The 27,786-nt window shown below is 47.9% G+C and overlaps 1 protein-coding gene across 1 annotated transcript; it reads left to right on the forward strand.

Annotated features, from left to right (window-relative positions):
* The first annotated feature begins 1,202 nt into the window (after positions 1 to 1,202).
* On the forward strand, positions 1,203 to 14,806 carry LOC140722080 (zinc-binding protein A33-like). Its single transcript, XM_073036879.1, has 6 exons — positions 1,203 to 1,613; positions 1,692 to 1,787; positions 2,659 to 2,892; positions 3,919 to 3,941; positions 4,038 to 4,156; positions 14,191 to 14,806. Exons 1-6 carry the CDS (start codon positions 1,203 to 1,205, stop codon positions 14,721 to 14,723), a joined length of 1,416 nt encoding a protein of 471 aa, XP_072892980.1. The 3' UTR covers positions 14,724 to 14,806.
* Positions 14,807 to 27,786: the final 12,980 nt, after the last annotated feature.

Consider the following 27,786-nt stretch of genomic DNA (forward strand, 5'->3'; position numbering starts at 1 on the left):
AAGGTGGGAGAGGGAAAAGGGGGATGGGGAATGGTGAAGGAGAGGGATTGGGGGCGTTACCAGAAGTTCGAGGGATCCAAGGAGACCTTGCTTTTTGGCTTGACCACAGAGGGCAAAGAGTGGTTGTAGATGGTTCATATCTGTATGGAAGATGGTGACCAGTGGTTTTCCGCAGGGATCTGTTCTGGGATCCCTCCTCTTTGTGGTTTTAATTATTGACCTGGATGAGGAAGCAGAAGGATGGGTTGGTAAATTTGCTGAGGACACAAAGGTTGGGGTGTTGTGGATAGTCTGAAGGGTTGTCAGAGGTTACAGCAGACATCGATAGGATGCAGAACTGGGCTGAGAAGTGGCAGATGGACTTCAACTGAGGTAAGTGTAAGGTGGTTCATTTTGGTAGGTCAAATTTGAAGACAGAATGTAATATTAATGGTAAGAATATTGGCAGTGTGGAGGATCAGCGAGACCTTGTCCAGGGGACACTCATATCTGCTGCGCAGGTTGACAGTATGGTTAAGAAGGCGTATGTTGTGTTGGCCTTCATCAACTGTGGGATTGAGTTCAAGAGCCGTGGGGTAATGTTACAGGTATATAAGACCTTGGTCAGACCCCACTTGGAGTACTGTGTTCAGTTCTGGTCACCTCACTACAGGAAGATTGTGGATACTATAGAGAGAGTGCAGAGGAGATTTACAAAGACGTTGCCTGGATTGGAGGGCGTACCTTATGAGACAAGTTGAGTAAACTGGCATTGAAGTGACGGAGGATGAGAGGAGACGTGATAGAGATGTATAAGATGATGTGAGGCATTGATTGTGTGGATGGCCAGAGGCTTTTTCCCAGGGCTGAAATGGCTAACATGAGGGGGCATAGTTTTAAGGTGCTTGGAAGGAGGTACAAGGGGAGGTCAGAGGTAAATTTTTCAAAGAGTGGTGGGTGCATTGAATGCAAAGTGAAGGTGGTAGAACCGGGTACAATAAAGGCTTTTTAGAGACTCTTATTTATTTATATTCAGACCTCTTTAAAGTGTTTCTCATCCCACCCTGACGTGGAAATTGCCGCGATTCCTGCCCAGAGAACACTTGGAGCAACGTTGTTCATTCCCGAGACTGCAGCGCGCCTAGTGGACATTCCCGGTACTGCAGGGTTCAGCAGCTCCCGAAAGTGAAAGGATCCTGAACCCGGAAGTACCGGGAGTTAACATGGCCTCGAAAGGACAGGTCGAGAGTTTAATCGAGGAGGTAATTTGTCCCATCTGCCTGGATTTCTTCACCGATCCGGTGTCACTGGAGTGTGGTCACTACTTCTGCCGCTCCTGCATCACACGGTGTTGGGAAAGGGAGGAGAGAAACTCCTGCCCGGAATGCAGAGAGGAGTTTGCAGACCGCACCCTCAAGGGCAATCGGGTTTTAGCAAATCTGTCTGAGAAAGCTCGGAAACTAAACCTGAATCCGAAAGGGAAGGAAAGTAAACTTCACTGCGAGGAACATGAGGAAGAACTGAAGCTGTTTTGTGAGACGGACAGGAAACTGATCTGCCTGATCTGTGCGACTGCGCGGGATCACAAGTCTCACAACTTCATGCCGGTTAAGGAAGCCGTTAAAATTTACCAGGTAAAACTAACCCGCTTTCGATCGTCTGTTTATGTTGTCTTTTTGTTTTGTCTAATCCATTAACTCTTTAATTCCCAGGATCGGGTTAAATCTTCCTTGGACTCTCTCGTAAAAAGGAAATCAGACTTTCAGGAAATGGAGCAGCAGCAGAAAGAGAAGATTTCTGGAGTTCGGGTGAGGCTTCCTGAGCAGAATTTACAATCTTGTTGTGTAGTTTTGTTCCCTTTAATGCAGAATAGCAGAGTATCGCAGCTCCAGTAACCTGGGATCGATCCTGACCTCTGGTGCTGTCTGCGTGGAGTTTGCACGTTCTCTCTGTAACCAGTACCTTCTTTTAGCCGACAGTCAACTCAATGTGGTACTTACAGACACTGTAGTTGTAAACTGATTTAAACCAGACGGATGTTTTGACTGTTCAGGATTGAACAGTAAATTGGCAACTGTAATTAACCCTGTGAAGGGGTATTGTATGTGAATCAGGTGGGAGTTAATGGGTCAGTGAGGAAGACTGGGTTTGAGGGAAATGTGATCGAATATCTGGGAACCACTCACTTGCTGCCTGTTATGCCACTGGAGTTTGGGGAAGGTCCTCCATCTCCGGCAGTGTTCATGTCTTCATTCAACATGTCAGTAGCTACTTCTCGGTTTTCACTACTGTCAGTCATGCAGGTCCTGAGTGGAGACTCGGGAATAACATGGCACTCAGATGTAGAAAGACTCTTCATTGTTTCCGTAACAGTTTTGTTTTACCAGTCAGTATTGTTAGCCCTGAGCTGAACCCATGAACCTGGAGGACCAGTGGACCACTCTTACTCTGGCCTCTACCCTTTGACCTGTTTGGCATGGGTGACCCTACCAAGGGTCAAAGCATAAAGCCCACATTCCAGCCAACAGAGTTCTTTGGGCCATTGAGGCACACAAGCCTCCAAACCCAACGGCAAGGTTGTGGTCCTCTTGGATGATAATGGGCTGGACAGACCCTTCCATATCATAAGGAAATACATCAGGGCCAAATAATAAACCAGCCTCTCCTTTCATTCGACAGGAACAGTCACAAAATGTTCAGTCCCACATCACATCCCAGTTTGATGAACTGCGCCGGATTATCACCGAGAAAGAGCAGCGTGCACTCCGAGATCTCAGGGAAGAAGAGGAGAGGATTCTAAATCCAATGGAGAAAAATCTTCAGGAGATTCAAGAGAATTTAAATGCCATCTACAAGGAAATATCAAAGTTACAGGAACAGATGGATCAACAAGACAATATCATATTCCTCATGGTGAGAGATTTCAGTTTGGTCCTGTAAAAGTACATAGGCACAAAATGATGTATTTTAACTCAGTGTGGGATTTACAGATACTGGAGTTGTAAACTGATTGAAACCAGACGGATGTTTTGACTGTTCAGGGTTGTTGTCTCCAAACCGGCCTCTCACAACATCTGTACATCGCTGGACAGTCTGCATCCTTCTCGGGAATGTTTACTCTGATCGTAGCACTGAGCCAGTGATCACTTCTGTGATTCCCACGTATAATATCCCCTGAGACTCAGAGTAACATCCCACTGAAGTCACAGACTGTGAGTGTGTCTGGTGCAGTGGGTGTGAGGGTCTCTCTGTTGATCAGTGGGAACTGAGGTTGAATTCCAGAATGTGACCTACACATCGGATTTACCATCTATATCTGGTTTGTATCAGGTTCATTGTTTTGGAGAATTTTGCACTGTCTTTTGTTTTTCAGAAATATTTTTCATCAGATTATATCCAATTTTCATCAGAGACAGGACTTTCAGTCCATTCTCTCCTATCAGTTTCCCTGGTGCACAAGCCTCCTCCCACCTACTCACCACACCCAGTAACAGTGTCCCCAAATCCATGGTCCCTCATGTGTTTATCCAGCTTCCCCATTACATTCAATCTCTGCTGTTCCACTTCAGCCACTCCTGTAGCAGTGAGTTCCACATTCTCTTCACTACATTTCTTGTGGGATTTATTAACAACCAACTGATGTTTTATCTTTGACTTATTGTCTCCACACAAGCAGAAATATTTTCGATCAAATACATTCAGAATCTTAAAACCTGTCCAGTCTCTCCTGTAAGTTCCTTCTCTCTGTTATCATATAATTCTCATAAATATTCCTTGTACTTTCTCCCATGGTTCAATGTCCCTCTTTCTCAGTTCGTTTCAGTGGGAATGAGTTCAGTGGGAATTTTCAGCAGTTTTTAATAACCTGTCTAAGATTCCTGCTGTTCGGATGCCGACGGTCATCTCAGTCAATTGAGATCTGTGTTTTATTTATTTCAGGAGGAAGCTCGTCGGAAGAGGAGGTAGGACATGGTCTTCACTGAAACTCTGTATGGATTTGTAAAATAGTTCAAATATCACTGATGGTCAGTTTATAACCATCTGTATAATATTTACAGGATTAGTGATGATACCCACACATTGTCAGTGACAGATGGTGCCCTATTGGTTGAAAAATTCGATCACCCCTATTTGCTCGACATAGCATCGGAAGAAGTGATTGGCGGCATTAAACACGGTAAGACATAAGATTCACTTGTGCTTGTTTATGAGACACTACTAAGTCGTAATTAGATGCCAAATATGGCTTGTCAATGACCTTCTGAAAATCCAAGTACACCACATCGACTGGTTCTCCTTTGTTTATCTGGCTTGTTATTTCTTCAAAGAATTCGAACTGATTTGTCAGGCAAGATTTTCCCTTGAGGAAACCATGGCCTATTTTATCATGTGCCTCCAAGTTCCCTGACAACTCCTCCTTAATAATCAACTTCACCATCTTCCCAGCCACTGAGGTCAGACTAACTGGCCTAGAGTTTCCTTTATTGTCTCTCTCTTCTTGAACAGTGGAGTGACATTTTCAAATTTCCAGTCTTCCAGAACCATTGAAGAATCTAGTGATTTTTGAAGGATCGTTACAAATGCCTCCATGATCTCTTCAGCCACCTCTTTCTGAACTCTGGCATGTACACTGTCTAGTCCAGGTGACAGCTACCTAAAGATCTTTCCGTTTCCCAAGAACCTGTTCTCTAGTAATGCTAACTTCACGCCCGGCACGTCGCCTGACACTTGGAACTTCCACCATACTGCTAGTGTCTTCCACAGTGAAGACTGATGCAAAATATGTCTTCAGTTCATCCACCCTTTCATTGTCCCCCATTACTACCTCTCCAGCATTGTTTTCCAGCAGTCCGATATCCACTCCTGCCTCTCTCTAATCCAGAGATTAGGACCTCCTGGGTACTAATTTCTGGATTGCTGCCTGTGCCAGGTGCCAGTGAGGGTAGAAACACGATGATCTGGCAGGTAAATGTGTGGCTGAGAAGCTGGTGCAGGGGGCAGGCTTCAGGTTCTTGGATCATTGGGATCCCCCTGGGGGAGGTATGACCTGATCAGAAGTGATGGGTTGCACCTGAACCCAAGGGGGACCAATATTCTTGCTGGCAGGTTTGTTAGAGCTATTGGGGAGGGTTTAAACTAATTTGGTAGGGGGGTGGGAACTGGAGTGAAGGGACTCAGGATAGGACGGATGGTAAAAATGGTAATGATAGCCTGCAGTCAGACTGTCAGGAAGGGCAGGCAGGTGATGGAACTCAGTTGCAGCCAACAGGCTGAGTATCAAAACTTTAGGGATGCAGAATCAGAAAGGACAGCAAATACGGTACTCAAGCTGTTGTATCTAAATGCACGTAGTATAAGAAATAAAGTGGATGATCTTGTTGCACGATTACCGATTGCCAGGTATGATGTTGTGGCCGTCACTGAATTGTGGCTGAAGGATGGTTGTAGTTGGGAGCTGAATGTCCAGGGTTACACATTATATCGGAGTGATAGGAAGATAGGCAGAGGGGGTGGTGTGGCTCTACTGGTAAAGAATGGCATCAAATCAGTAGAAGGATGTGACATAGGATCGGAAGATATTGAATCCTTGTGGGTTGAGTTCAGAAACAGCAAGGGTAAAAGGACGTTGATGGCAGTTATACACAGGCCTCCAACAGAGCTGGGCGGTGGACCACAGATTACAACAGGAAATAGAAAAGCTGTGTCAAAAGGGCAATGTTCTGGTAGTCATGGGAGATTTTAACATGCAGGTTGATTGGGAAAATCAGGTTGATAATGGATCTCAAGAGTGAGTCTGTTGAATCCCTAAGAGATGGCATTTAAAGCAGTTTGTCATTGAGCCTACTAGGGGATCAGCTATACTGGATTGGCTGTTACGTAATGAACCAGAGGCGATTAGGGAGCTGAAGGTAAAAAACCCTGAGGAACCAGTGATCACAGTATGATTGAGTTTAACTTGAAATTTGATAAGAGAGAAAGTAAAGTAGCAGTCGCCGACCCGTTAATCACAATCGACTGGTCGATCTTTGAGACTTTCCCAGTAGATCCCGAAAAAAATTCAAAAATAAATACACAAATACCGTTGAAAGATTGTTTTTGGGTTGCGGGGTTTTGTTCCGTTCTTTCTGCCCAGTGCGCGTGTGTGTAGCTCCCCCGCATTACACAGTGTAATTCAACACGTACAAACACACTGGATGAACTCAGCAGGTCGGGCAGCGTCCGTTGAAATGAGCAGTCAACCTGCTGACTGCTGAGTTCATCCAGCTTGTTTGTACGTGTTGATGTGACCACAGCATCTGCAGTGTACTTTGTGTTTACACAGTGTAAGTCAGTGGTCCCCAACCACCGGGCCGTGAGGAAACGATATGAGTCAGCTGCACCTTTCCTCACTCCCTGTCTTGCCCACTGTTCAACTTGAACCCATGCGAGGTCATCAGTCGCCTAAATGCAGTGATACCCTCGCGCCAGGAATCACTGGTTCGCCTCACGCGGCCGGCGAGAAGTGCCGTTGGTACTGGCCTGGAGCGCGGAGAGGTGGGCGTCGCCTCTAAACCTGTTCACCACACCGAATGTTCGTGGGGAACCCGGTGCTAAAATATTCGCAGACGAACTAATTCGGGCTCAGGGTTCCGTAAGTAGCAGAGCAGCTACCGCGCTGCGATCTGCTGATACAAACTTTTGTCAGCTGATAGATCCTACAAGGTGGGCGGGCGCCCTGTCACACTCCCCGCTCTGTCGCTTTCTCCGGACTGGAACCGGCACGGGGACCTCCGGCCCTGACCTTGTCCTCTCACCCCACCCACAACCAGCCACATTTGGCCAGGGTGTCTGGCGGAGGGCGGAGGCTGCAGTTTGGGCCTGGAGGCTGTCTAATGAGGCAGTGAAATCCTCAAAACTGCTTCGGTACCTTGATTCCAAGCACCCCGCACTTAAAGACAAACCCGCTGAGTTTTTTGAGCGGAGAAAACGTGAGCAAGTGGGACAAAAGCTAAGTGCCGAGAGCCGCAAAAACTAATTTGTGGAATAGACTGGACATAAGGAACCTGCTTCGAGTATCGCTGTATTCCGGTCGTGTTTAATCCCCCCCCCCCACCCCCCGCCGGCGGCCGGTCGGTAAGAATATTGTCAATATTAAACCGGTCCGCGGTGCAAAAAAGGGTGTGTACCCCTGGAGTTTATACATTATTTCTACTTCCGGGTTGCGGGGTTTTACTTCCGGTCTTTCCTGCCCCAGTGCGCATGTGTGTAACTAATCAATCTGGGGGTCGATGTTGCCTTTGACTATGGCCGAGGTAGGGGATCCTGGGCTTAAAAAGGTTGGTGATCACTAGAGTAAATGCTGACGTAGCAGTATTTCAGCGGAGTAAGGGAAATTACAGTGGTAGGAGACAGGAGTTGGCCAAAGTAGATTGGAAAGAGCTGCTGGCAGGGATGTCAGCAGAGCAGCAATGGTGTGTGTTTCTGGGGAAATGAGGAAGCTGCAGGACGTGAGTATGTTTTCATTTCTTCCAAAAACGAAGAAATACTCAAATTGTAAAATAGTACAACCATGACTGACAAGGGATGTCAAAACTATTGTAAAAGCAAAAGAAAGGACATACAACAAAGCAAAAATTAGTGGGATGATAGTGGATTGGGAAGTTTTTAAAAACCTAAACAGAGCAACTAAAACAATCATTGGAAAGGAAAAGATGAAATGTGAAAGCAAGCTAGCAAATAATATCAAAGTGGATGGTAAAAGTTTTTTCACGTATGTTAAAAATAAAAGAGAAATGAGAGTGGATATAAGACCGCCAGAAAATGAGGCAGGAAAAATAAAAACCGGGGACAAGGAGATGGCGGATGAACTAAATGACTATTTTGCATCAGTCTTCACTGTGGAAGACACTAACAGTATGCCTGATGTAGTGTGTGAAGGAAGAGAAGTGGGTGCAGTTACTATTACAAGAGAGAAGGTGCTCAAAAAGCTGAAAGACCTAAAGGTACATAAGTCACCTGGACCACGGGAACTGCACCCTAGGGTTCTGAAAGATGTAGCATTAAATATTATGGTGGCATTAGAAATGACCTTTCAAAAATGATTGGAGTCTGGCATGGTGTCAGAGGAGTGGAAAATTCTTGAAGAAAGGAGGAAGGCAGCAGAAAGGAAATTATAGACCAGTTAGCCTGACCTCAGTGGTTGAGAAGAAGTTTGAGTCAATTGTTAAGGATGAGGTGATGGAGCACATGGTGACACAGGACGTCGTGATTCAGGACAAGATGGTATAAAATCAGCATGGTTTCCTTCAGGGAAAATCCTGCCTGACAAACCTGTTGGAATTCTTTGAGCAGATTACAAGTAGGATAGATAAAGGGGATGTAGTGGATGTTGTATATTTGGAGATTCAGAAGGCCTTTGATAAGGTGCCACACATGAGGCTGCTTCCCAAGTTAAGAGCCCGTGGTATTATAGGGAAGTTGCTGACATGGTTAGACATTGGTCCCTCCCAACTAATCAATGCACACCTAAATTATTGGTCACCTTAATTGGATTATTGCGCCCAGCCCCATGATTTAAAAGGTGAGACTTGCCCTTAGCTCGCCCTCTCTTACAGGCAACCACATTGGAGGTAAGTGCATTGATTTATGCTTGGTAAGGTCTATCGTTTGTCCTGATAAGGGAGCCACAACTATCCAAGGTCAAGGGGGATAGCTGTTGTAGTGCCTTTCCCTTGTTCTTTGTTTGTGTAACCGTACCCTGTCCCCACACCGCTTCCTGTGTATTGTAGTTGCTTGTGTTGACCCGACTTGCCCTTGTAAATAAATTCCTTAGTATTAAAACTGTGTGTGTCCAGGCCTCTACTGTTGAGACTCAAAGAACCAGTTATTTTCCGTCACAACAGCATATAAAACACTTAAGAACCAATATTTCAGCGCCAGGTTCGATACAGTGACAGACCACTCCCAAGTGTGCTCTTCACCGTGCCGGTTTGATGTGGAGGATCAAAAACCCAAAACCCAATAATTAAACCACTGCGTTGCTTAGTAATCATTGTAGCTTTCATCGGGGCAGAGCCTTTCTCACTTTATCCTTTAAAATTGTTCCGATCGTTGACCGACTGCAGCCTAACGCTTTACAATGACCGATGGCATTTCACCACTTTCTGGGTAAACATGCCCACCTGCAAGGTCATTTCCGAGTAAGAGATCAACATTGTCTATCGGTAGTTCAGATCGCACCCCTATTGTGACTGGTCCAGATACCAAGTCGCATTTCAGAATTATCTTATGCAAAGGCACGGTCTCAGTCCCCTTTCCAATACCTTTGATAATATTCACCACCATATCACCATATAACAATTACAGCACGGAAACAGGCCATCTCGGCCCTTCTAGTCCGTGCTGAACACTTACTCTCAACGCCCCCGACTCTCAAATCTCCATCTCAGCACCGAACTCCAAAACACTCTTTCATATCAGTGACTGAAAAGCTCCAGTATCGCTCCAGATTCTCACTGGAACCGGAGTTGATCCCTCCTTCACAGACACAAACCCATTTGAAATAAATCTCTCAAATCCCTCTTGAACTCGGTCAGACCCCTCCTTCTTCAGCGGTGTTTCAACCGTCTGAACGCAGGCATTTGGGGTTCTCTCTCTCTCTGTCCTGTTTTCCCTTTTCATAGCAAAACAATTGGATGCCGCATGACCAGGCTTCCCACAAAAGTAACACTTGAAACTGGGAAATTTTTCTTTTGACTGCTTCCCTTCCTCCTGACTTTTATCACTAGTCCCCGGTTTACTCTCTGGTTTAGCCGGTGGGTTATCTTTGTTATCCCTGCTACTCCTTTGGTAGCTCTTGCTCGGGAAAAACTTTACCTTGTGGGTTAAAGCAGACTCGTCTGCTAACTTAGCAGACTCTGACAGGATCTCAGCCTCTCTCTCATTCAGGTACGTCCTTATGTTGTCAGCGACCCGGGTTCATGTCCCGTTACTGCCTGTCAGGAGTTTGTACGTTCTCCCATGACCACGTGGGTTTCTTCCAGGTGCTCTAGTTGCACAGTCCAAACCTGTACTGGTTGGCAGGTTAATTGGTCATTGTAACGTCCCATGGTCAGGCTGGGATTAAATCAGGGGTTGCTGGGTGGTGGGGGTCATTGTAACTTGTCCCATGGTCAGGCTCGGATTAAATCAGGGGTTGCTGGGTGGTGGGGGTCATTGTAACTTGTCCCATGGTCAGGCTCGGATTAAATCAGGGGTTGCTGGGTGGTGGGGGTCATTGTAACTTGTCCCATGGTCAGGCTCGGATTAAATCAGGGGTTGCTGGGTGGTGGGGGTCATTGTAACTTGTCCCATGGTCAGGCTGGGATTAAATCAGGGGTTGCTGGGTGGTGGGGGTCATTGTAACTTGTCCCATGGTCAGGCTCGGATTAAATCAGGGGTTGCTGGGTGGTGGGGGTCATTGTAACTTGTCCCATGGTCAGGCTCGGATTAAATCAGGGGTTGCTGGGTGGTGGGGGTCATTGTAACTTGTCCCATGGTCAGGCTCGGATTAAATCAGGGGTTGCTGGGTGGTGGGGGTCATTGTAACTTGTCCCATGGTCAGGCTCGGATTAAATCAGGGGTTGCTGGGTGGTGGGGGTCATTGTAACTTGTCCCATGGTCAGGCTCCGATTAAATCAGCGGTTGCTGGGTGGTGGGGGTCATTGAAACTTGTCCCATGGTCAGGCTCGGATTAAATCAGGGGTTGCTGGGTGGTGGGGGTCATTGTAACTTGTCCCATGGTCAGGCTCGGATTAAATCAGGGGTTGCTGGGTGGTGGGGGTCATTGTAACTTGTCCCATGGTCAGGCTCGGATTAAATCAGGGGTTGCTGGGTGGTGGGGGTCATTGTAACTTGTCCCATGGTCAGGCTCGGATTAAATCAGGGGTTGCTGGGTGGTGGGGGTCATTGTAACTTGTCCCATGGTCAGGCTCGGATTAAATCAGGGGTTGCTGGGTGGTGGGGGTCATTGTAACTTGTCCCATGGTCAGGCTGGGATTAAATCAGGGGTTGCTGGGTGGTGGGGGTCATTGTAACTTGTCCCATGGTCAGGCTCGGATTAAATCAGGGGTTGCTGGGTGGTGGGGGTCATTGTAACTTGTCCCATGGTCAGGCTGGGATTAAATCAGGGGTTGCTGGGTGGTGGGGGTCATTGTAACTTGTCCCATGGTCAGGCTCGGATTAAATCAGGGGTTGCTGGGTGGTGGGGGTCATTGTAACTTGTCCCATGGTCAGGCTCGGATTAAATCAGGGGTTGCTGGGTGGTGGGGGTCATTGTAACTTGTCCCATGGTCAGGCTCGGATTAAATCAGGGGTTGCTGGGTGGTGGGGGTCATTGTAACTTGTCCCATGGTCAGGCTCCGATTAAATCAGGGGTTGCTGGGTGGTGGGGGTCATTGAAACTTGTCCCATGGTCAGGCTCGGATTAAATCAGGGGTTGCTGGGTGGTGGGGGTCATTGTAACTTGTCCCATGGTCAGGCTCCGATTAAATCAGGGGTTGCTGGGTGGTGGGGGTCATTGTAACTTGTCCCATGGTCAGGCTCGGATTAAATCAGGGGTTGCTGGGTGGTGGGGGTCATTGTAACTTGTTCCATGGTCAGGCTCGGATTAATTTGGGTTGCTGGGTGGTGGGGGTCAAAGGGTCGGAAGGGCCTATTCCATACTGTATCTCAATAAATAAATTACAGCTGATGAAAGTGCAGTAGACATCGTCTCCATGGAGTTTAGCGAGGGATTGGACAAGGTAGCAGAGAGTTAGATCACATGGGATACGGTACGATCTGGAATAGGATACAGAGTTGTCTGGGTGGAGTCCTGTGACCAGTGGTTGTTCTGCAGGGATCGGTGCTGGGTCCACTGTTTTTCATCATTCATATGAATGATTTGGAGAGAATGTAGGTGAAGTGTTTAGTAGGTTTGTGAAGGACTCTAAATTTGGTGGTTTCATGGACAGTGAAGAGGTTATTTATTTATTTAGAGACAGTGTGAAACAGGCCGTCCCAGACCAACGACCCGCTCCACCCAGCACCCCAACTATTTAAAACCAGCCTAATCACGGGGCAATGTACAATGACCATTTAACCTACAAACCGTTATGTCTTTGTACAAGCGTTACAGAGTGATAGAAACTAACAACACAGGCCCTTCAGCCCATCTGGTCTATACTGAAGCATTTAAACTACCTGCTCCCATCGACCTGCACCGAGACCATGGTCCTCCAACTCCGACCATCCATGTACCGTCCAAACTTCACTTAAATGTTTAAATCGAGCTTGCTTGCACCACTTGGGCTGGCAGCTCGTTCCACACTCTCACAACCCTCTGAATGAAGCAGTTTCCCCTCATGTTCCCCTTAAACTTTTCATCTTTCACCTTTAACCCATGACCTCTGGTTGTAATCCCACACACCCTCTGTGGAAAAAGCCTGCTTGCATTTACCCTATCTATACCCCTCATAATTTTGTATACCTCTATCAAATCTCCCCTCAGTCTTTATGTTACAGGAATAAAGTCCTAAACTATTCAATCTTTCCTCATGACTCAGGTCCTCCAGTCCCAGCTACATCCCTGGAAATTTTCTCTGTACTCTTGCAAACTTATTTACATCCTTCCTGTAGGTAGGTGACCAAAACTGTACACAATATCCCAAATTAGGCGGCCCCAGGTCTCAGACAACTTCAACGTAACATCCATCTACCTGTAACACCACTTTCGGTGTATTCTGGACCTGTGTTCCCAGATCTGCTGTAGAACAGAGTCCTCAGTGCCCGACCATTCACTGTGAAAGACCGACACTGGGGTCCTACCGAAGAGCAACAGCTCACACTTGTCTGCATTAAATTCCAGCTGACACTTTTCAGCCCATTTTCCCAGCTGCTCCAGATCCCACTGCAAGTAATGATGGTCTTCCTCGCTGTCCACTCCTCCCCAATCTGAGGGATGAATCGGGAGCACCCGGAGGAAATGCACGAGGTCCTGGGGAGAAAGTACAAACTCCTTACAGATGGTGTTGGAATTGAACTCTGAACTCTGCAATGCCCCAAGGTGCAACAGTATTGTGTTATCCACTACATAACCCTCTTGCTCATGGTTTATCCAAGATTACAAAGAGATCTTGATTAATTGGGTCTCTGGGCCATTGGATGGAATTTGATTTTAATTCAGAGAGATGAGGGTGTTGCATTTTGGAAGGTAAACCAGGACAGGATTTACACATCAATCGGGGGCCCTGGAGAGTGTTGTGGAACAGAGAGACCAGGAGGTGATTGCCTTCATCAGACAGAATACTGAGTACAGGAACTGGGACGTCACGTTATGAGTGTACAAGACATTGGGAAGGCCACATTTGGAGCAGAGTAACATACAAACTGCTGGAGGAACTCAGCAGGTCAGGCAGCATCTATGGATATGAATAAACAGTTGATGATTTGGGCCAAGGTTTTGTGTGTGTTGCTTTGGATTTCCAGCATCTACAGACTTTCTTGTCTTTATGATTTTGATCACCCTGTACAGTTCTGGTTATCTTTCTACAGGAAGGATGTCATTAAACTGAGAGGGTATAAAACAGATTTACAAGGATGTTACTGGGACTGGAGAGTTTGGGTTATAAGGAGAGGCTGAATATTCTGGGTCTCTCTCATACCCGGTTCCACTGCTATCTCCCGTCTTTCTTTCCAATCGAGGAAAGGTCTCGGCTTGAAACAGCGACTGTACATCTCCCTTATCACACGCTGCTTGACCCACTGAGATCCTCCAGAATTTTGTGTTTGTTGATCGAGGAAAATCCGCTCTCCATGTCGAGGAAAAACCTCGGGACGATGCCGGTTGTCCATCCGCTGTATTTGGGTAAAACCCCGGGAAAGGGTCCTGTCGCCCACCCGATCCCGGGGCCGCGCCGCCCGAGTCTCCCCCCGGTCCCGGGGCCGCGCTGCCCGAGTCTCCCCCCGATCCCCGGGGCCGCGCTGCCCGAGTCCCCCCCCCGATCCCCGGGGCCGCGCTGCCCGAGTCTCCCCCCGATCCCCGCGGCCGCGCTGCCCGAGTCTCCCCCCCGATCCCCGGGGCCGCGCTGCCCGAGTCTCCCCCCGATCCCCGCGGCCGCGCTGCCCGAGTCTCCCCCCGATCCCGGGGGCCGCGCTGCCCGAGTCTCCCCCCCGATCCCCGGGGACTCTCTAATTCTCTGCTTCTCCCCCCAGTCTCTGTCACCCTGGATGTGGAAACGGCGCATCCGCGGCTCGAGGTGTCTGAGGATCGGAAGAGTGTGAGATTGACCGGGACCCGGAGGAATCTCCCTGACACCGGGAAGAGGTTCACAGACCGGGCTTGTGTGCTGGGATCGGAGGGATTCACATCGGGGAGACATTACTGGGAGGTGGAGGTGACGGGGAATCGGTGGTGGTATCTGGGAGTCGCCGCAGAGTCTGTGGAGAGGAAGGGAGGGGTCACACCGAGTCCGGAGACCGGATTCTGGATCATCGCGCGGCGTGATGACGTGATGTGGGTTCTCACCTCCCCTTTGTCCCGTCTCCCTGCCGATCCCATCCCCGGGAGGGTGGGAGTTTATCTCAGTTACGAGTCCGGGACAGTTTCATTTTACAACGCGGAGACCAAGTCCCATCTCCACACCTTCACTGGGAATAAATTCACGGAGAAACTTTATCCTTTCTTCGGGACTGGATATAAAAACGAGTGGCTGAGAATCTGCTCCGGTTCCGCTCCGGGTCTGTAAACGGGTCGGGTCCCGGACCGGCGTCAGGAGTAAGTCAGTGTAAATATAAATGTGCGGAGAGTGAAATAAACACGATGTGAGAATTATCGATCCATTAATTTTAACTCGTTCACCGCATCCGTCAACGGAACAGAAACACTGCGGATTCAGCAGCAGCCGCGGGCGGCGGGTCCTGAGCTCCCCGGCTGCTAAAGTCTACCGGGACTGACAGGGTAACTGGGGCAAGTGGTGGTGGTGCTGACTGGGAGAGGGAGGTCAGGGTTAATCTTGGTAACACGGGACATGTTGTGGTGGTAACACACAAAGCGCCTGGGTCTCCCACCGTGTCAGGCAACATCTATGGAGGGAAATGAGCAGGTGAGGGGTGCATCCAGGTGAGGGGTAATACCTGAGGGAGGGGTGATAGATGAGGGACGGGTGGAAATGTGTCAGAAATTGGGAGGTGAGAGCTGTCAGTGACAAAGGGCTGAAGATTTTGGAATCTGACAGGAGGGGAAAGTGACCCCAGAGTAAAGGGAGGGAGGTGGGGAGGAGTGTGTGGGAGATGGGCAGATGGAGAGGGTCAGGAGGAGAGTGGGTGATGGGCAGATGGAGAGGGTGGGGATGAGTGTGAGGGTGATGGGCAGATGGAGAGGGTCAGGAGGAGAGTGGGTGATCGGCAGATGGAGAGGGTGGGGAGGAGTGTGGGGGATGGGTAGATGGAGAGGTGGGGAGGAGTGTGAGGGTGATGAGCAGATGGAGAGGGTGGGGAGGAGGTTGTGGGTGATTGGCAGATGGAGAGGGTGGGGAGGAATGTGTGGGTGATGGGCAGATGGAGAGGTGGGGAGGAGTGTGAGGGTGATGAGCAGATGGAGAGGGTGGGGAGGAGTGTGGGGGATGGGTAGATGGAGAGGGTGGGGGAGGAGTGTGTGGGTGATGGGTAGATGGAGAGGGTGGGGAGGAGTGTGTGGGTGATGGGCAGATGGAGAGGGTGGGGAGGAGTGTGTGGGTGATGGGCAGATGGAGAGGGTGGGGGGGAGTGTGTGGGTGATGGACAGATGGAGAGGGTGGGGAAGGAGGGGAAAGAGAGAGGGTGATGGGGCTGGTGGAGCAGGAGGAGAGAGACAATTAAACAGGAAAAGTGACAGGGAACGACTTCCAGAAGTTTGAAAGTTCGATGTTGATGCTGCCAGGTTGCCAATCACCCTGACGGAAAATGGGGAGCTGTTCCTCTAATTTACGAGGCAAATAGAGTCCGGATCTCTACTTTGAATCAGATATTCAGTTTTGGACCCAGTTTATATGCAGGAAATGCTGGAAAAACACAGCAGGTTGGTCAGGATCTGTGGAGAGAGGAACAGGTTTCACGTTCCACGTCGGTGACCTCTCCCGGAATTGATTCAAACACTGCCTGCTCTGTTGTGGGTTTCAAGTAATTTCTGTTTTGTTTTAGTTCTTCCAGCATCTGATTGAAGAAAAAATGGGAGTGCAGTGTAATTTCCTCTGGAAGGGGGATAAAGAAGGAGGAATGTGATAGGAGAGGGGAGTGGACCATTAGAGACATCGATGCTCAGGTTGGAACTACCCAGAGAGGTACGGTGAAGGGGAGAGAGACGTGGACATGATATTTTGGAGCCGGAAGTGTGGCAACACATGCAGGCTGATCCCAGCACAATCCTCGGGCAGACTGACGCAATGGAGAAATGTAAATGGTGAAGCCCCCTGTGTGTATTTGTGTATGGCGGAGACAGAGAGAGAGTCTGAGATTTACTCCAGGCTCCCCAGGTTGATGCAGGGATGATGTTTCTGGTAACGGGGGTGTCAGGATGAGGAGACACAGTGAGGGGACGACCATTCAGAGGTGAATAAATGTATTTACACAGCTCACAATCTAACAGGGCTCTGCACATTTACACATTAACTATGTTGAGGAGAGACGTGGAGAGAGTTTTGGATACAACGTGAATCAGTAGAAACAGCATGAGCACAGGGAAGTGGTATTGATCATGTCTAATGGGAGAGCAGGTGTGAGGGGCTGAATGGCCTCCTTGCTTCTGTTTCTGATGTTCTTCAGAGCAGTGTACAGACTGACCAGAGGGAGGATAGAAGGGTCCGGGGAATAAATAGAGGTGTAAAGCAGGAGGGTGGAAAGGTGATTAAATATCGATTATTTAAATTGTCAGGCAAATATCTTCGACACTGAAATGGGGGATCTTGATGCAGCAGAAGATTGTGAGGTTTGGATACACTGGGATTACTCAAACACGGATGCAGGAAAACTTCCTGACTTCCCCCCTGTACAGCCCTGCTCTGATGTGAGGTCCCACTCTTCCTAATGAGACTAATGGAGGTGACAGCACACACACCGGCCCTTCGACGTAACATGTCCCTGACAACCAAGGTGGCTTCCTCAGCACGTCCCACTTGACAGCATTTGGCCAGCATTCCTCTAAACGTTTTCAATCAAGAATTTGTCCAAATGTCCTAAAAATGTTTCAATTCTATCGGCCTCTACCATTTCCTCCGGCAGCTCATCCCATTTACCAACCACCGACTGTGTGGGAAATTTGCCACTCAGGTCCCCTGCTAATCTTTACCCTCTGAGCTTAACTCTATATCCTCTAGTTTTAGACTCCCCTCCCCTGGGGAAAGACTGTGACCATCGACCTCATCACTGCCCTGCAGGATTTCATCAATCACAATAATGTCAACCCTCAGTCTCCTTTGCTTCAGGAAAACAGTCCAGGTTGATCCAGATTCTCCTGAAGCCCTTGAGCCCCGGTAACATTCCTGTGAATCTTGTCTGCACACATTCCAGCTGAATGTCATCCTTTCTACAGCTCGGTGACCAGAACTGCACCCAGTACTCTGAGTGTGGTCTCCCCAATGTCTTGTACAGCTGTAACACGACAAACCATCTCATGTACTTAATCCCCGATCGATGAAGGCCAGTGTACCAGACCCCTTCTTCACTACACCATCTACCTGTGTCTCTACTCTCAGGAACTATGTACTTGTTCCCCTGGGTGTTTCTATTCTACAACACTCCCCAGGGCCCTGACATTCACTGTGTATATTCCGAAAATTTCAGTTTCTGTGCCTGTTCCTGTGCTGTAATGTACTGTTGTCACTTTGCCCATTTCTATTTTGAATTCTTTCTGCCATTCCTTTGCCCATATTCCCAGTTGATTGAGATCCTGTTGTAACTTTAGACAAACTTCACAGTCCACATCAGAAATTTCAGTTTCTGTGCCTGTTCCGTACTGTTGTATGTTCTCAGAGAACATAACATTCTCCTGTTTAGAAGAATGAGAGGAGATCTCGGGGAAGCGCAAAATCGTTCAGGGCTCAACAGACAGGATGCAGGGAGGATGTTTCCCCTGTCTGAGGAGTTGAGGGTCAGGGGTCACTGTCACAGGATGGAGTGAACCCTCAGTGACTTCGCACACTCTGGATCTTTCAATGATTTCACGTTCCCTGGCCCCGAGCATCTTATTTTCACTGTGGATGTCCAGTCCCTGTACAACTTCATCCACCAGCAGGAAGGTCTCAGAGCTCTCTCTTTCTTTCTGGACACCCGTCCCAACCAGTTCCCTTCCACCACCACTCTCTTCCGTCTAGCGGAACTTGTCCTCACTCTTAATAATTTCTGTAATTTCCACCGTCTCCAACAGGATCCCACCACCAAGCACATCTTTCCCTCTCCCCCACTTTCTGCTTTCAGCAGGGATCACTCCCTACACGACTCGCGTCCATTCGTCCCTTCCCACTGAACTCCCTCCTGGCACTTCCAGGTGAGGCGACACTTCACCTGTGTGACAGGTGGGGTCATACACTGTGTTTGGTGCCTCTGGTGTGGCCTGTACATCGGTGAGACCCGACATAGATTGGGAACATAGTTTCACCCATCACCTCGTGTTTCTCTCCCCCTCCCCCCCCCACCACCTTTTGACTGATTCCTCATGTTTTTTTCTCCAGTCCTGCTGAAGAGTCTCGGCCCGAAATGTCGACTGTACTTTTTTTCGTAGATGCTGCCTGCCCTGCTGAGTTTCTCCAGCATTTTGTGTGTGTTGCTCGGATTGAATTGAATTGACTTTATTTCTTACATCCTTCACATACATGTGGAGTAAAAATCTCCGTCTCAATGTGCAATCATAGTAATTTATAATGAACAGAACAGTCAGTGTGATGTTTGATGGCCCGATGGGAGAAGCTGCACTGGAGCCTGTTGGTCCTGGGGTTTATGCTGTGGTACCGCTTCCCGGATGGTGGCAGCTGGATTAGATTGTGGTCAGGGTGACTTGTGTCCCCAGTGATCCTACGGGCCCTTTTTACACACCTGTCCTTGTAAATGTCCTGAATCATGGGAAGTTCACACGTACGGATGTGCTGGGCTGTCGGCACCACTCTCTGCCGAATCCTGCGATTAAGAGAGGTACAGTTCCCATATACCAGTCAGGATGCTCTCAATTGTGCCCCTGCAGAAAGTTCTTAGGATTTGCGGACCCCTACCGAACTCCCTCAACCGTCTGAGGTGAAAGAGGCGCTGTTGTGTACAGATCACGTGAGTTCCTCGGTGACGTGGATGCTGAGGAACTTGAAGCTCTTTACCCTCTCAACCCCAGATCCAGTGATTCAATAGGGGTTAGCCCGTCTCCATCCCTCCTGTAATCCACAACCAGCTCCTTTGTTTTTGTGACATTGAGGGAGAGGTTGTTTTCTTGACACCACTGTATCAGAGAGATGACTCCTACCCTGTAGGTCACCTCGCTATTGTTTGAGATTAGGCCAATCAATAGATAGATAGATAGATAGATAGATACTTTATTCATCCCCATGGGGAAATTCAACCTTTTTTCCAATGTCCCATACACTTGTTGTAGCAAAAACTAATTACATACAATACTTAACTCAGTAAAAATATGATATGCATCTAAATCACTAACTCAAAAAGCATTAATAATAGCTTAAAAAAAAAGTTCTTAAGTCCTGGCAGTTGAATTGTAAAGCCTAATGGCATTGGGGAGTATTGACCTCTTCATCCTGTCTGAGGAGCATTGCATCGATAGTAACCTGTCGCTGAAACTGCTTCTCTGTCTCTGGATGGTGCTATGTAGAGGATGTTCAGGGTTTTCCATAATTGACCGTAGCCTACTCAGCGCCCTTCGTTCAGCTACCGATGTTAAACTCTCCAGCACTTTGCCCACGACAGAGCCCGCCTTCCTTACCAGCTTATTAAGACGTGAGGCGTCCCTCTTCTTAATGCTTCCTCCCCAACACGCCACCACAAAGAAGAGGGCGCTCTCCACAACTGACCTATAGAACATCTTCAGCATCTCACTACAGACATTGAATGATGCCAACCTTCTAAGGAAGTACAGTCGACTCTGTGCCTTCCTGCACAATGCATCTGTGTTGGCAGTCCAGTCTAGCTTCTCGTCTAACTGTACTCCCAGATACTTGTAGGTCTTAACCTGCTCCACACATTCTCCATTAATGATCACTGGCTCCATATGAGGCCTAGATCTCCTAAAGTCCACCACCATCTCCTTGGTCTTGGTGATATTGAGACGCAGGTAGTTTGAGTTGCACCATATCACAAAGTCCTGTATCAGTTTCCTATACTCCTCCTCCTGTCCATTCCTGACACACCCCACTATGGCCGTGTCATCAGCGAACTTCTGCACATGGCAGGACTCCGAGTTATATTGGAAGTCTGATGTGTACAGGGTGAACACCTTGCGTACAGGTTTGCGTACCTTGCTCTGATTGTGTACAGGTTGTCGTGTCGTCAGCAAATTTAATTAGCAGATTGGAGCTGTGGGTGTCGACACAGCCCTGAGGAGCTCGTGTGTTGAGAGTCAGAGGGGTGGAGGTGAGGGAGCTGCTGGCGATCTGACAGGAAGTCCAGGATCCAGATGCACAAGGCAGAGGTTTCTGAGCTGCCTGTCGAGCCTGGAGGGAATTGTGTTGAATGCTGTAGTCCAAGAACAGCATTCTCACATAAGCATCATTCTTCTCCAGATATGTAAGGACGGTATGTCGAGCAGTGGCTATTGCATCATCTGTTGATCGGTTGTGAATTGTAGGGGGTCCGGTGGGTGGTAGCAAGCTGTAGATGTAGTCCTTGAGTAAACTCTCAAAGCATTTGCTTATCATTGAGGTGAGTGCAACAGGACGTTAGTCGTTCGGGCTTGTTACCTTGGTCTTGTTTGGTACAGGGACGATGGAGGATAATTTGAAGCAGGAAGGTGCTCCACACTGGGAGAGGGAGAAGTTAACAATTTCCAGCACTGCGGATTTTCCCTTGTTTCTCGTTTCACGGTGCAGGATCCCCACCTGCTGCTGGGAACCGGTACTGCAGGAGGAGCAGAACACAATGCTGTAACTCGGCTGGAATGTGGGCATTGGTAGCTGGGCCAACATTAACTGCCCACCGACTGCCCAGAAGAAAGTCGAAATGAGGTACTTGTGGCCCACTCATACACAGACAGATCGCTAAACCGAGGAAGGAATCAGAATCAAATCAGGTTTATTATCAACGGCATGTGTTGTGAAATTGTTAACTTAGCAGCAGCAGTTCAATGCAATAGATCATACAGAAGAACAAAAACTAATAAGTAAATAAATAAGTAAATCAATTACAGTATACGTATAACCAAAAAACCGTATAACAATTATAGCACGGGAACAGGTAATCTCGGCCCTTCTAGTCCACGCTGAACGCTTACTTTCATCTAATCCCACCGACCTGCACTCATGCCATAACCCTCCATTCCTTTCCTGTCCATATTCCTATCCAATTTTACTTTAAATGACAATACCGAACCTGCCTCTACCATTTCTACTGGAAGCTCGTTCCACACAGCTACCACTCTCTGAGTAAAGAAATTCCGCCTCGTGTTACCCTTAAACTTCTGTCCCCTAATTCTCAGATCATGTCCTCTTGTTTCAATCTCCCCTACTCTCAGTGGAAAATGCCTAACCACATCAACTCTATCTAACCCCCTCATAATTTTAAATTCCTCTATCAAGTCCCCCCTCAACCTTCTACACTCCAAAGAATAAAAAACTAACTTGTTCAGCCTTTCCCTGTAACTTAGGTGCTGAAGCCCAGGTAACATTCTAGTAAATCTTCTCTGTACTCTCTCTATTTTGTTGATATCTTTCCTATAATTCGGTGACCAGAACTGTACACAACACTCCAAATTTGGCCTTACCACTGCCTTGTACAATTTTAACATTATATCCCAACTCCTATACTCAATGCTCTGATTTATAAAGGCCAGCATACCAAAAGCTTTCTTCACCACCCTATCCACATGAGATTCCACCTTCAGGGAACTATGCACCATTATTCCTAGATCACTCTGTTCTACTGCATTCTTCAATGCCCTACCATTTACAATGTATGTCCTATTTGGATTATTCCTACCAAAATGTAGGACCTCACACTTATCAGCATTAAACTCCATCTGCCATTGTTCAGCCCACTCTTCTAACTGGCCTAAATCTCTCTGCAAGCTTTGAAAACCTACTTCATTATCCACAACACCACCTACCTTAGTATCATCTGCATACTTACTAATCCAATTTACCACCCCATCATCCAGATCATTAATGTATATGACAAACAACATTGGACCCAGTACAGATCCCTGAGGCACACCACTAGTCTCCAGCCTCCAACCTGACAAACAGTTATCCACCACTACTCTGTGGCATCTCCCATCCAGCCACTATTGAATCCATTTTACTACTTCAATATCAATACCTAACGATTGAATCTTCCTAAATAACCTTCTGTGCGGAACCTTGTCAAAGGCTTTACTGAAGTCCATATAGACAACATCTACTGCTTTATCCTCGTCAACTTTCTTCGTAACCTCTTCAAAAAATTCAATAAGATTAGTCAAACATGACCTTCCACGCACAAATCCATGCTGACTATTCCTAATCAGACCCTGTCTATCCAGATAATATTGACTAGATTAAAAATTGTGCAAAAGCAATTCTATTAAAAAGTTGAGGTAGTGTTCACAGGGTCAGTGTCCATTTAGGAATCGAATGGGAGAGGGGCAGAAACTGTTCCTGAATCACTGAGTGTGTGCCCTCATGCTTCCGTACCTCCTTCCTGATGGTAACAAGGAGAAGAGGACATGTCCTGGGTGATGGGGGTCCATAATGATGGACGCTGCCTTTCTGAGGCACCGCTCCTTGAAAATGTTTTGAATACCATGGAGGCTAGTAGCCAAGATGGAGCTGACTAATTCTACAACTTTATGTTGCTGCTTTTGATCCCATGCAGTCACACCGTCCCCAAACCAGACAGTGATGCGGCCTGTCAGAATGCTCTCCATGGTACATCTATAGAAGTTTTCAACTGGTTTAGGTGACAAACCAAATCTCCTCAAAATCCCAATGAAAAATAGCTCCTGTTCTGGTTAGACCAGATTAGATCTTCAGAGAGCTGACACCCAGGAGCCAATTGCTCACTCTCTCCGCTTCTGATCCCTCTCTGAGGATTGATTCATGTTCCCTCGTCCTAACCTTTCTGAAGTCCACAATCAGTTCTTTGGTCTTACTGACGTTGAGTGCAAGGTTGTTGCTATAACTCCACTCAACTAGCTGGAATATCTCTCTCCTGTACTCCCTCTCGTCACCACCTGAGATCCTACTAACAATGGTTCTATCATCAGCAAATTCATAGATGGCATTAGAGCTTTACCCAGCCACACAGAGAAAGTAGAGCTGTGGGTGAGCACACGTCCCTGTTGTGTGCCAGCGTTGATCATCAGCGAGGTGGAGATATTATTACCAATCCGCACATATTGTGGTCTTCCAGTTTGGAAGTCAATGATCCAGATGCAGAGGGAGATACAGAGACTCAGGTTCCGTAGCTTATTGATCAGGACCGTAGGAATGATAGTGTTAAACGCTGAGCTACAGTGAATGAACAGCATCCTGATGGAGGTACTACGAGAGGTTGAAAATGTACCTGCCAGTTGGTTGGCACAAGTTTTCAGAGCATGACCAGGTAGTCCAACAGGGCCTGCTGCCTGGCGAGGGTTCTCCCTCCCGAAAGCCAGCCTGACATCGGCCTCCGAGACAGAGATCACAGAGTCACCAGGTGCACCTTTCAAAGCGGGCATAGAAGGCGTTGAGCTCATCTGGTAGTGAAGCATCGGTGCCAGTCATACTATGGGGTTTCGCTTTGTAGGAAGTAATGTCCTGCGAACCCTGCCAGATTTGCCATGCATCCGATGTTGCCTACAGCTTTGCTCGGAATTGTTTCGTCACTCTTGAAACAGCCCTCCACAAGTCTGACTGGCTTTCTGGTTCAGACCTGGGTTGCCAAGACTCATAGCACAGATCTAGCCCTCAGCAGACGACATACCTCCTGGTTCATCCACGGCTTTTGGTTTGGAAATGTACGGCAAATTTTAATAGGCACACACTCATCCACACAGGTTTTAATGAAGCCGGCATTAAACAACTGCGGCAGACTCATCTGGATTCGAAGATGGATCCCTGAATACAGTCCAGTCCACCGATTCAAAGCAGTCCTGTAGGTGCTCCTGTGCTTCCCTTGTCCAAACCTTCTTGGTCCTCACTGCTGGTGCTGCAGTCTTCAGTCTCTGCCTGTACTCCGGGAGTAGAAGTACAGACAGGTGATCAGACTTCCCGAAGTGAGGTTCTGCTGTTTCGTGTTTAGCACAGAATTCATTTCCTTCACTTCCACCATTCCCCCCACCCCCATTAAACTGTTTACTGCCTGGTCTTCTGTTAACTATCCTCTGTAAACCGTTCATGATGGGAAACTCCTCCGTTCACTCTCCCCTCGTCCTTTCTAGCTCACTTCCTTCACTGCTTTGTAAACCTGATGCAGAATTTAAGTTTTCTGCCATTGTCTGTGCCTGTATTGCTGCTGAAAGTGTTTCATTGCAACACATGAGCTGCTGGAGATGGTGGGGTGTCTGATTCCTCAGCGGGGTTAGGGGTCAGGCAGCATCTATGGAGGGAGATGGACAGTCATCATTTCCCCTCAAAACCCTTCCTCTGAACAGAACTGGACTGCCTGTTTCCCTCCACAGATACCGCCTGGCCCACTGACACTCCTCCAGCATTTTGTGTGTTGCTCTGGATTCCAGCATCTGCAGCCTGTCGTGTCTCCAGACTGTAACGATGCCTTGTACACACCACAATAAATTCGGCAGGACTTCACCTGATCTCTCTTTGCTTGGAGGACAGCCCTCTTCCCTCCTCCCCAGTCTTTTTGCACAATCAAAATCCCTCACTCCACACATGTCCTGTAGGGAGCATTCATTCCAGTCACATACCGACAGTGTGAGGTACCATTGCACGGGATCGGAAACCATCACAGAGGTTTGAAAACTCAGCCGGCTCCATCGTGGCACTAGCCTCCCCACCATTATGGATATCTTCAAATGAGGCTGCCTCCAGAGTGTGGAGTCCATCATTAAAATCCTCGCCATCCAGGACAAGTTCTCCGATGCCATCAGGGGAAGGTACAGGAGCCTGAAGACACATTTGATGTTTTCGGGACACTTTGTTCTTTCCACCATCACATTTCTGAATGGACCATCAGCAGTCTCACTACTCTGCACCACGGATTTATTTCTTATTGTAACGTACAGTAAAATTATTTACTGCGCTCTCCTGCTGCCGCAGACCAATAAATTTCACAACATATGTCAGCGATAATAAACCTGATTCTGATTCTAGTTCTTGACCCACACTGGGAAATCCTGTCTTCCTAAAGTGCGGTGAGCAGAATTGGAACCAAGTCTCTATCGCTCAGCTGCGGAGACGTTCCCATTGTTTGTCATTTCCCTGCCAGAGTTTCTGTTCACAGCTTTTGCTCTCAGCTTTCCTGCCTTGCTCACCTGTCATCTCTTTCGGAAGAGATATGACTCACCAGTCTCCCCCACCCCCACGCATAGTGCTGATATATTTTTCTCTTGTCCCCTGTCTCACCCAATAACCTGGCATTCCATTTGTTAATCATTACAGCGCCTTGTGTGGGTTAAGTCTGGTAACACACGACTGTAATTCTATCCCGTTGCCTTCTCATTCTGAAACTTGACTTCCTTCAAAACCTGTTGACCTAAATTTGCTCTTCACTCTTTGACAGCCAGTTTCCAGTCAGCTGCTTTTCAAAGTGTCTTACTGTTGTACTCCAGGGACGATCGGTTCCCTTCCCTGGCCCATTTTGTCCCTCATCCTTCACTCCTGGGTCGGGTGGCTTGACGATCAGCGTAGCGGGGGAAACTCTGGGACGGTGATATTGCCAAGAATCCGAAGTCTCGTCCAGTCCAGAGGGGATAAGGAAGGCAGCTGTCCTCCCTGAACAGCATTTGTGAATTTAAATTGGCTTTGCCTGTCACACTGAAACATACAGTGAAATGGGTCGTTTGTGTCGGTCACCAACACATTCTGAGGCTGTGCTCCGGGCGAGAGTCACCACTCTTCTGGCCCCAACACAGCACGTCCACAACTTACTGACCCCAACCTATACATCGTTGGAATGTGGGAGGAAACCGGAGCATCCGGAGGAAACACACACGGTCACAGGAAGAATCTACAAACTCCTTACAGACAGCAGCGGGAATTGACCCCGGGCACAGGCTCTGAAATAGTGTTACGTTAACGACTGGGCTACTGTGACACCCGAATTGGGTGGATTTTTACAACAATCCTGTAAAAATGTCACTGTCACCGATGCTAGTGTTTACTTAAGGCAAGATTTAGTTGATATTACATCCTTAGTCAATAGTGATAAGGTTTGAATCCTTGAGAGATGGGTAAGAGTTAACAGGAATCTGAGGGACAGTGTTTTCACCTGGAGGGCAATCAGCATAAACCATAGGAAGTATTTCCCAGGTCAGCAATGGCTAATACGAGGGGGCATCATTTTAAGAAGAATGGAGGAAGGTCTGGGGGGTTGTCAGAGGTAGATTTTTACACAGAGATTGGTGGGTGCGTGGAACGCTCTGCAAGGGTGGTGGGGGAGGCAGATACATTCGGGGCATTTAAGATGCTCAGACAAGCACGAGGATGAAAGAAAAGTGGAGAGCTATGTGGAAGGAAGGGTTCTGTTTATGGTAGAGCAGGCTAAAATGTCAGCACTCCATCATTAGCCAAAGCGCCTGTACTGTGTTGTATTTATGGAGAGAAATAAATAGTTGATATTTTGAAAAATAAAGAAAACAATAAAATTTCTGTTGCAGTATTTTGTGTGTGAGTTGTTCTGAATTTCCAGTGTCTCCAGAATCTCTTGTGTCACTGATTGCCCAAGACCTTTTGGAGAAGAGGTACAGAACCCCGAGGATCCACACTCAATGATTCAGAAACAGCTTCTTCCCCTCCTCCATCAGATCTTTGAACGGTCCTATATGGACACAATATCCGTGAGCCCATGAACGATTCAGATTCCGATTCTTTTTATCACACCTACATCAAAACGTACAGAGACATGTGTCCTTTGTTTAAAGACCAACACAGCCGAGGATTTGCTGAGGCAGCTCGAAAGTATCACCACACATTCTGCCATAGGGTGCCCAGAACGGTCAGAACAACAACACAACAAAAACAAGACCACAACAGCAAAACAACCTCTTTCCCACCCTCTCTCTCTCTCACACACTTCCAAACACAGGACAGGGCACCTCTAGGCCTTCAGTCCTTGGCTCTGTCAGGCTGCCTCTAGGCCTTCAGTCCTTGGTGTTGGACAGGCTTCCTCTGGGCCAAACACAGGACAGGCCGCCTCTAGGCCTTCAGTCCTTGGTGTTGGACAGGCTTCCTCTAGGCCTGCCACAGGACAGGCCGCCTCTAGGCCTTCAGTCCTTGGCTCTGTCAAGCTCCCTCTAGGCCTTTGGTCCTTGGTGTTGGACAGGCTTCCTCTGGGCCAAACACAGGACAGGCCTTCAGTCCTTGACTGCAACCCCACATCCTGGCTCAGACTCGCAGACAACTGACCTCTGACCCCGGACAATCTAACCCATCGGACCTCTATATTTTCTTCTTTATTCCTTTTTATTACACTGTATTTACTTTTGTAGTT

This window comes from Hemitrygon akajei, chromosome 2 (assembly GCF_048418815.1).
Source record: "Hemitrygon akajei chromosome 2, sHemAka1.3, whole genome shotgun sequence".
Lineage (NCBI taxonomy): Eukaryota > Metazoa > Chordata > Chondrichthyes > Myliobatiformes > Dasyatidae > Hemitrygon > Hemitrygon akajei.

Excerpts from the sequence above, each read along its gene's own strand:
- LOC140722080 (XM_073036879.1), top strand. The coding sequence starts at position 1,203 with ATGGCCTCGAAAGGACAGGTCGAGAGTTTAATCGAGGAGGTAATTTGT. Across the intron at positions 1,614-1,691 it reads AAGCCGTTAAAATTTACCAG|GATCGGGTTAAATCTTCCTT; the intron begins GTAAAACTAACC and ends TTTAATTCCCAG. Across the intron at positions 3,942-4,037 it reads GAAGCTCGTCGGAAGAGGAG|GATTAGTGATGATACCCACA; the intron begins GTAGGACATGGT and ends TAATATTTACAG.